Genomic DNA, 10,509 nt, shown 5'->3' with positions numbered 1-10,509 from the left:
ACCTAGATCTTCCCTCCCTCAACTTAAAACCATTTCCCCTTGTCCTGCTGTTATCTACCCTTTCAGAGAGTTGACTCCCCTCCAGTTTGTAGGCTCCCTTTAGGTACTGAAAGGCTGCAGTGAGGTGATATAATACACTACCAATATGTTTCATTAATATTTTTCTTTATATTTTTCTTACACTTTTCTTTATATTTCTTTAATTATTTGCAAAGTATAGCTAAACGTAATGCAGCTTTTCTTTTTACTTCATAAAACTCAGGCCAAGCTACTCATAGAGAAGAGCTTGGAATAGTGCATGAATGGACTGTGATCAATATGTGATTTGAAAACTCATGAATGCACAACCAATTTCATTTGGCTTTGTAGAAAGCCAATAGAAAGTTTACAATTTTTCAGTTGTGTGAAATCTAGATATACATTCACAGTGTGGGTGAGACAATATCGCTATCAGTGGTGAGATGTCATTCTCAGTTCCCTGAAATGAAATTGCACCAGGCACTACATGTGGATTTTATTTGTGGAAGCAACATGTCTTAGACACTACCTTCAACTTTTCCTGTCTCCATCATAAAAACTATTCACGATGAGGTAGACAATCAAAAGTCCAGAGTTTTTTTTTTTCTTTAATGTTCTCTTCCTCTTGCTAGCTGTGTGTTATATAACCTTAGGTCTGTTCCTTATCTTTAGGCATTAAAAAAAAAAAAATTTCAAAGCATTTTGGTTTTTTTATACCTTCCCTTAGTAAACATATTTGTCTGATATCTTCTGTCCAAATCAAAGAGAATCAACTGGGAAATTTTTAATGACAAAAATCATGACAACTCAGGGTTAGGAAAAAGCTATTCTATGCTATGGCTGACCACAAGGAGATTTAATGCAGCCTTGTTAAAATAGGCAAAGCAATGAAGAACGAGATATCACTTGAATATTGTACTTAATGGTGAAATGAAGATGAACTGATAGAAAAAAACAGTAAAAAATAAACCTGAGGAACTACAGTTCCAAGTCCTAAACTTTAAGGATTTATTGTCAAAATACTTAACACAATGCTTTAGATTATTATAGAATTAAAATTTCTTTATATTATTCCTAAGTTTTATATCTATATATTTTTTTCCTATATTTATTTGACATTTTCCTATGGAAATGTGCACCATGCATTATACAGAGAGCTACATGCCCCATAAACTCACTTTGCCAACTTATACTACCTTTTTTTTCTTGGCTATGACTAGTATTTTACTGGACAACACATGTAGAATTGGATTTTCTATAGCCAAGAACCAACTCCAGTTTCTTTATACATTCTTCTGCAGTAACTGTCAGTTGTTTTCCCATGCAAACCTAGAGAAATAAGAAAAAAGAACAATCTTTTAATGTTTATCTTACTTACAAATACATTGCAGAAATTTATCTAGGCTTCAGTCTGAAACAGCAATGCCTTTAATAGTGCTTAGTTTGCTCTGACAGTTGTCCTTTTGTGCAAATGCGTAATAAATAGAAAAGTACAGAAAGACTACACAGCAACAACAGAGGAAGCTGAGGATCCTTGTCTGCACAGGTGTTTGTGCTTGAATTTAAAAGCTTGATTCCTTTGTTCTAGCCAAGGAACAAATTAATTTCAATCATGCAGTAGTAATGCTATCAATAATTTATTAAGTTTGTTATTGTTGTCATTGGTTATGTTGGTTTTTTTGAACACTTTGTAAATGGAGAGGAATCTTAGATGAGTTATCCCAGAGGGAGCTCAAGGAATCACTTTCAATTTCTTTATACAGTCAGGTGCATTTATCTGCAAAGTAATCTTGGTAAACTTAGCCTTTCATACTTCTATTGTTATGTCAGAAATTATGCATTTATCAGGGTAGTAAACTGATATTACTGTTGGGTTCATTTGGGGAACTACAGCTCTCAGACAGGATTTTGGGTTTAATTTTATAACCAACTTTGTGACTTCTGCAGTTCTACAGTTTTCCAATTCTTCCTGCTGCTCTTCCAAACTTCTCAGACTTTCATTTTACTTCCTACTCTTTCTCCCTCACTCCCAAAGCTGTTCTCTGATCCTGTGATTATGCCCTCTTTCTGTTTTCCTTTCTTACACTCCACATGTTCAATGTTACATGAACTCTGTAATCATTTCTGGACCTACCTTCTGCTCCCTTAAATCATAGAATTGGAATTTGAAGGATATCTTGAATCCTTCTTGCCTCATTGCATGACTATCATACTGCATTTTCTACAGCTGCAAACAAATTTAACTTCCATGGCTGGAATGCAATGGACCCGATCCACAAAGAATTTTTGAGTGGTCAGAGCACTCACCTTCAAGCTAACTTCCACAAAAGCTATGACTAGCTTCTTAGATACTAAGGATATTCTAGGTATCTAATTTTTTCCTGAAGAAACACATTTACATACTTAAAATTACACTATTGCTCATCTACAGTAGGATCCTTGCCAAAGAAAGGATCCTAGGCTAAATAAATTTCCTATTGGTTGTCCCGTGTGCTTCAGCCCTGCATGTGCTCTTGTGGACCCCAGTTTAGATAACAGATTGCTTCTTCTTGTCTGTTTGAGGGCTCTTGGCTTTCTTCTTACCCATGTGAATTCTGTTCCTAAATCAGAGAACCTAATTTGAATCAAAAGAGGCAGGACACTTAGATCATGCTCTTGAATCTATACCCATGAGTTCATATTTAATCATTTCCATTTGCAGTCTTTATCCTATCACTTCTAGTTATATCAGTTAATCTCTTAATATTTTTCCACTTCCTCTATTTTGCTGGCACAAATTTGCTCATGCTTCATCTCAGATCTTTCCACTGTATATTCAGCTACGGTCCCTTCCAGCTGTCTTGCCCTTTCCTTGCTGCTTTACTTTCTAATTCATTTCCCACTGCTTGCCATCTTCCTGGTTTGAGACTGCACTGACATTCTTAAAAGGTGTGTGATTTCTGAGAAATGTCAGTAAAACATTGCTTCAGTTGCTTGTTTATTGTACCTCATTTACTTGCTGGAAAGGTTCACAATCCAACGGAGGAAATAAAGCTAACTCATCCCCTATTTGTTTAGTGTTTATAGGCCATTTGTTGTTTCCTTACTGAGAAATGGATAAGCAGCAGTTAGTTTTCTGTCCCCCATCCCTCCTCCTATCCTCTATCCAGGATGCAAGTCATAATGGAAAGACGTTTAATTACTGTGTCAACATAAACCAGGAGCAAGATTTTATTTTTACCTTACAGCCCATGTTTGCTAAACGTGACCAGTATGATAAAGGCACAGTGAAGGCAAACACACCTTGACAATGGACTTTTTTGAGAGGATTTTAATTAGACATCATTTTCCTGTTATGTTAAATTGCATCGAAGGAAGTTGCTTGAAGATTTCCAGTACTGCAGATCAAAAATGAGAAATTCAAATAATGACAAAGAGACAGAAACCCCTTAAGATCAACACAGTGTAAAATAGTTTACCAACTCCTTCCTCCCCATTTACTCTGTAGGATAACTGTACTGTTGCCACTTAAGTTCATAACAGCTTTTTAAAGAACTAGGTGGAGAGCTGAAATACGATGCCTTACAGTCTCTGTGGTATTGGAGAAGAATCAAATATCATATAAGTCCTATAGCTATGTGATATTTCCAGCAAGTTGATGAATATCTTGAAACATTGTTACAAAAGGAAGTAATTTGTTTAACTCTCTTTTTCCTCTCCCATAACGTCTGGTTTATTAACCTCATTACATTTCCATAAATTAAATCAGTATGAGAGGAAATGATTAATTGAAAATTGTTTCCTCAAAAACATTGTTCCTGGTCATTAACAACTTCAGCAATCTATAGTGCCATATAATCTAAACACATTATAGTACTTTTAAATAGTCTAATGTTTTATTACAATCATAGAGCCCAGGAGACATCATTACGGGCATTCTGCAACTACACCCTGAGTTTTCTCACTGCTTACAATTGGCTATTAAAAAATCCTATCACGTCCTAGATATCTTTCTTGATGAATAATAACAAAGTTTGAACAAAATTTCATAATGAAATTAACTTCATATATTGAGATGTTAGTAGACACACTCACACACACACACACACGCACACACACACGAAAGCCAACTATCAGAGATTGTTACACAGATAAAGATAATGATGGAGATTTTCCAACAGCATGCTGATATGAGAAAGTTTGTCTTTTAAAGTTTTTTTATAATGAAAACTTTAAGGGAGCCCAATTTGTAAACAAATGAATTTATTTTATAATTAAGACTTCTTTTCTCTTTCTTGATCATTGCCAATTTATTTATTTATTTATTTTTCCTTTACAGATAACCCAAGTGGTCAGACCCTGGAGGAAAAGATTATTTATGGAGTAGAGAATAGCAGCACTTTTCTTGAGTGCAGTCCAAAATCTCAACGTGCCATAGTCTACTGGCAATTCCAGAAGCAAAATGATGACCACAAAGTTGAGGTATAGGAGAAAAAATTAAGAGATGTAACTTGTCTTTTACATGAAGATATACTTGAATCTCAGCCCTTCCCAGAATAATTCCTATCTATATTTCAGTTTGAAGAAGTTTTCCTGGAATCTTTTAAAGCCTCCTAGGAGATCTACAGACTTAGATTAGAAAATGTTCATACACTATCCCTAGTCACATTCCCTGAAAAACACACTGTTTTTCATTCAAATATTTCAGATTTACTCATGTTTCCTTTCACAGATGATCCATGCTAACATGCCATGTTGAATTTTAAATATTGCAAAGACCTGAAAACCAATTCTGGAAGAAAAAACAAACAAACAAACAAACAAAAGCACCACTCTAATTACTAATTATTCTGTTTGACTTTGTGAAAGGTAGTTTAACAGGAGCATTTTCTGTGCACTACTTGCTCTAAAACTGAACTACAGGTAATACGGAGTCAGAAAGAGGAATTGGGAAATGTAGCCAACTCAAGGGAATGAAAACTTGTACACCTTTTTCATCAAAAGCAATATTCATAGATGCAAAAATACGGACTTTCTCTGCTTGCATTACACAAGGATGATAATTTATTTTCCTCCTTCTCTTGTCACCAGCATTCTTACATTATTACTCACCCAGGTTCTCAAGTCGTCTTAGTGTCAAGCTAGGTCACTCATGTCTTAAGAGAATAATCTACTCTGGTATGAAGAGAAATCAAGTTAGGAAACAAAAGCTTGTGTTGCATTACAGTTTTTGGAAATATACACAGACTATACTCTTTTCTAAAACATCTACTAACTACTTAGTTAAATAAAAAGATTTATATACTTTTGCTTAATACTTTATTTGCATGAATAGAAAATCATCTAGAATTTATTCTTTGTGGAGACAGCAGCTAATAGGTTTCATGCCTTTTTTATTTATAACTCCACATGGATTCATAAAAAGAGGTTATACTCCTAGATGTCAATTCATTCAGAAATATACAATATTTTGGAAAGCTGCTTGTTGAATATTCAACATTAGAGATTTAATCCTTACTGTTCCTTTGTAAATTCTCCACTTATCCAGAATCCCTTTCCATTAATAAGTTGTGAGGAGCAATAGAATGAGAGGTGATCTTTCCCACATATATATTTGTGCTTAAGTAAAATATAATGGTAAATGTGGCCTATATAATTAAGTCAAAGGAATCCATGCGGGATCTGCTGATTATGGGTTTGCATTTTCTCTAACTAACAACTCCATCTAGCAGAAATGCTATTGAAATTTATTGAGTAGCAACTGGGACAAATGAGTGAATTCTTCATACTCTATGCTTTTTTTTCCAACACATGAATAGTTTGTCCAGGGTATTGTATCCTACAACTACAGACTAAAAAGGTTTCTATTCTTGTGCCTTTGGGTCTTTTTTAGCCAAGTTTTAGAAGGTGAAAGGAACAATACTGAGAAACTAGTATGATTAGAGGATAACTTTGGAGATACATGAAGGATAACTGTTGAAATTGCCATATTTTTCTGATACAGATAAAAGTGGATGATCGAATGATCCGGACAGAACAGGGCCTATTGCTAAGAAGTCTTCAACGGAGAGACTCTGGTATTTATTTTTGTCATGCTGTGGAGCATGGCTTCATGCAAACTTTGCTCAAAGTGACCCTGGAAGTAATTGATACTGACCATTTGGAAGAGTTGCTCCATAAGGAAGAAGATGGTGATGCCTCCAAGACGAAGGATGCTACCAATAGCATGACTCCCAGTCAAAAGATCTGGTATAGAGACTTCATGCAGTTAATCAATCACCCTAATCTCAACACAATGGATGAGTTCTGTGAGCAGGTTTGGAAAAGAGACCGCAAGCAGCGCCGGCAAAGGCCTGCCAATGCGCAGGTGAACACGAATAAGTGGAAGCACCTACAGGAGAATAAAAAAGGTAGGAACAGGAGGACCCATGAATTTGAGAGGGCACCACGGAGTGTCTGAGCTACATTACCTCTAGGAACCTCATCTAAGTAGAAACTTGTATAGACAGATAACTGGAAAAAAAAATGCAATATACATGAACTTTTTCATGGCATTAAGTGGATGTTTACAAGAGTTGAAAGCTCAAACAATTTCCACCAGGTTTAAATAAAATATATTTCTAACTTTCCTAGTAAGTCCTTCGTCTCCACTCTGATTCTAAGAACAGATGGACCAGAGTTTCAAGGATGAACTCTCAGCCGGACATAGCTTACTGCTCAAAAAGTTCTACAAGAGTTCAGCAGTCAGGTTTTGCTTTCTCTGTTGCCTGAGATATAAATGAAATGTTGTATTTCATGCTGACATCTTAAAGAAAAACAAAACCCACTTTTCATCATCAGCACCACCATTCCTAAACTATGTATAAAACTGCATGAACTCATCAAGCTGATGAATGTCTAAACACGTGATTGGACACAAGGATTTGTTCTTGTTTTGTCTACCAGTTCTCCTGTTTATGAATACTAGAAGAGGAAAAACAATGCTGAATGAGATTGTGGAAATCTGAACAACATAAGCCATTCATCATCTGGAAGAACAAAAAACTGTGGAGTACACTGGCCTACTACTGATGACTTCTTTCAGCTTTGATTTAAAGATGTATTTTATTAAAACTATAATTTAAATATACCATGAAAAATATGCAGCAAACATTAGCTCTTTTCTAAAATAGTTTAGCCTCTTTGTCTTAGAAATATTGTACTTCCTAATTATTACTATAGGGGGGAAAAAAAAAAAAAAGACAACTTCCAATTATGAGCTACTTTACTCTTTTGTTTGGAAAACTTTTCAGGGGAACTGGTCACAATGCAGTTAATCTCCTCCCCACTATTCTAGTAATCTTTATGACATGTAACTTCAAAGCAATTTAAAAACTAAGCTATTTTAACATGAAAGTCACTGTGTAGCATGGAAGTCTTCTACATTCTTTTCTACAAGTACGGTGTTTGAATTGACTCAACTTGTATAATACCTTGCTGTAGACTGAACCAATGAAGAGGAGAGCATTGATTTTCAGTTGTATATTTTTTTAATTAAATAATTAAAAAAAAAGGTAAATAGCATTAAAATACCCCTTACTAATTACACACTTGCTTTTTTGGTTAGTAAATATTGTGAATGCTAATATTTAAATGATGTGGCTAATAGACTGTCATATATCCTTGAACAAACTTTACATTTAGTTTAAAGTGTATGGTTCCCAATTCAGTGGTAGAAAATGTGTCCACACTACTGATTCCCAGTGTTAGATTCTTTCTGTGGGCCAGATCACCCAAAGCAAAGAACTAGACCAAATGCATCCAAATGCTCTAGGCCATAACCTCAAAGCCAGCTCTCTGTTTTAAAATCTAGGGGACTGTTTTATCTGGGAGTGATGTCTGCCGCAGTAGTAAATTGGTGCAGTTCAGCTTAACACTATTTTATACTAACAGATAATTTGGTCCTGCACTTCTGTCTTATTCTGTATACAGGAGAGAAACAGAGTAAAACGGACAGTGCACTTGCACCATAAGTTTAGGGATACAAATAGTGGATTTATTCACCTCAGCACAGATGTGCCTTTGGTCTCCAGTTCTATGTTGTCCAGTTCTTATGAGGTCATCTTCCTCCAGCCTCCTGTATTTTATCTTGATAGAGTCAGTAAATGGTATAATTTCAAGTAATGTCATTGTGGGGAAAGTTACTAGAACAAAATCCATAGTTTGCTAAAGTAGCTTTTATATAAAAGTGTGTCTGTATTGATGACTGATATGTTTTGCTGTTATTCACTCTAGATTATTTAATTTATCAATCACAACACTACTAGCCTTATCATAAACAGTATAACACAACTGCTGTGAAAGCAGCTCTCACAATATGTCCCAGTCCCCTTGTCTCTCACTATTTAAAGTATCCTTCTGATTAGTGAAAACTTAGCTTCTTGCTTTCATAACAATCTGGTTTTAAGTAAAGATCTGATCACTTCAGTCTCCTTTGAAAGTTTTTACCATTTAATTCTTTACGAAAAAAAATCATTGAATTGAGCAAGACAGGACTGTGAGGCCATGGAAAGTGTTTGGGAATTTAGTTTAGAAGTAACTTTAAATCTCTCCTACATTTACTTTGACTCCAGTGATAATTTATTTTCACTCCTGTGAACAATAACATGGTGTATGGCTATTGTGTACCACTGAGTCTTTAGAATACTCGTTGTTACAAAAGGAAAGTTTTAAAATTAGCCTCAAGAGAACTCAGTGGAAAAATGCAGGTTGATTTCAAGACTTAATTCTTAATGACATTGTGATCTAACTTTTTTTTCTGTACCGTACTCATTTTTATAGTAACTTACTGTCAAAATATCTATCAAATCCATATGAATTTCTTCCACCATTCCTTAAGAAAAAAAAAAAATAAATAAAAAAGCAGATTAAGTTAAGCCTGGATTCTTAGATGTGTTTTTCTGTATAGAAAAAAACAACAAGAAAATGTCATTAATAGGAACAAAATTGCAAAAGGTCTGATGTTTTTACCATGACCTGGCAATTTAATTGGATAATAGATATCATCAGATGTCTTACTAACCTTGGTCCACTCCTCACTGACGTGAGTAGTTATCTTGTCTTTGTATTCACTCATATAAATAAGAGGGTGGATAATTAAACAGCAGTGGAAATGGTTGATTTTCTTGTTTATTATGTCCAAATTAAAACATTTAATGAAATGAACTTTCTTCCAAAGATCATAGGCCTTAATAAATTCATGGATAGAAATATGCCCTACAGCTTCATTAAAGCTGATACCCCTATTTCTGTCATTATTTTTTAATGCATCATGAGGATTAAAAATAAAGGTAAAATCAGTGTTTCTGTAAATCATCAGTAAAACCCACTAAACCTATAGAGTTAAGAAAAAGTAAGAAGTTGTGTTTATGTGGGAGAGAAATAAATTATTTCATTTATAACCATAAAACTTGAGGATTTTTTTCCAAGATATATTTCGGAAAGTAACATCAAATCTGATTTGTCTACATTTTGCACTTGCATGATCACTGAAGACAGGAATTTGTTCAATGACTCCTAAAAACTGTATGATTAAGTTTAGTTATAACATCAAACTGAGAAAATGTGCATCTTTGCAGAACAGAACTAAATCTTCATGTCCCACTAAAGTCACAATGTAAAAATAAATTAAATTAAATGCATGTGAATGCGCATTTACTGATCCTTTTTATGTATTATTTAGTGAATATCAATGGTATGTGTTTAATAGTTCGATTTTTGCTACCTACACATTAGCCAAAAGAGGTGTAAATATTTTTGACTAGGTAAGGAGGTACAGTGTAAAGTACTGTTATCTAGAGGTACTCCATTTCAGTGTGTTCAGCATAATACTAAAATGCAAGATTTTGCCACACAGCTGATAAGATGGTTTATTTACTATATCAGTGCCAAAATAATGTGCTTATTCTTTAAGCACATTCCTCACTGCATAGTAAATAATTCTGCTTCAGTATCTATCACTTCAATTCAGATGGGAACTAGAAAACTGGAGAGAAAAAAAATGTAATTAAACTGCTGCTGTAAATTATTTCTTTTAGCATGTATTCAGTTGTTAAATAAACATTTCTTCCAAATATTTGAAGTTCACTGTCTTGACTGTATACACAGAAATGTGCCCTGTAACCTCTGTGAGCATGTGGAGTGCACTGTTGCCAATATAACGCTATCAATGTATATAAGTTCTGTGTAGTAGCCCAGAAAGACTGCTATTTTTATTAATGGTGTTTATTGTTTATTTTTGAAGAGTACAAAGTAGTAATGTCTAAAATGAAAACTTCAACATTATTTTTAGTCTATCTTTTGGCACAATCCCATGGACTTGTGCAGGTAAAGTTGCACATGTCCACATCACTTTACTCTGCCCATGAACAAAACTATCAACCTGACTGTGCCACTCTAATGGATTACTATGGCTATGCTACTTCCATTTGGAAGCTAGCTTTCATAGATATCAAGAAGAATAAATCAGTTTCT

General features: G+C 34.5%; 1 protein-coding gene across 1 annotated transcript in view; it reads left to right on the top strand.

Annotated features, from left to right (window-relative positions):
• Positions 1 to 9,034, top strand: part of LOC100549706 (semaphorin-3A) — a 118,031-nt gene extending 108,997 nt beyond the window's left edge. The window contains exons 6-7 of the mRNA XM_010717985.2: positions 4,337 to 4,479; positions 6,002 to 9,034. Coding sequence (XP_010716287.2) covers positions 4,337 to 4,479; positions 6,002 to 6,457 — 599 coding nt within the window. The 3' untranslated portion in view covers positions 6,458 to 9,034. The remainder of the gene's footprint in view (positions 1 to 4,336; positions 4,480 to 6,001) is intronic.
• The last annotated feature ends 1,475 nt before the right edge of the window (positions 9,035 to 10,509 follow it).

This window comes from Meleagris gallopavo, chromosome 1 (assembly GCF_000146605.3).
Source record: "Meleagris gallopavo isolate NT-WF06-2002-E0010 breed Aviagen turkey brand Nicholas breeding stock chromosome 1, Turkey_5.1, whole genome shotgun sequence".
In the NCBI taxonomy this organism is placed as follows: Eukaryota; Metazoa; Chordata; class Aves; order Galliformes; family Phasianidae; genus Meleagris; species Meleagris gallopavo.
The sequence above is the reverse complement of the archived record's forward strand: the minus strand, read 5'-3'. Positions and strand labels throughout refer to the sequence as shown.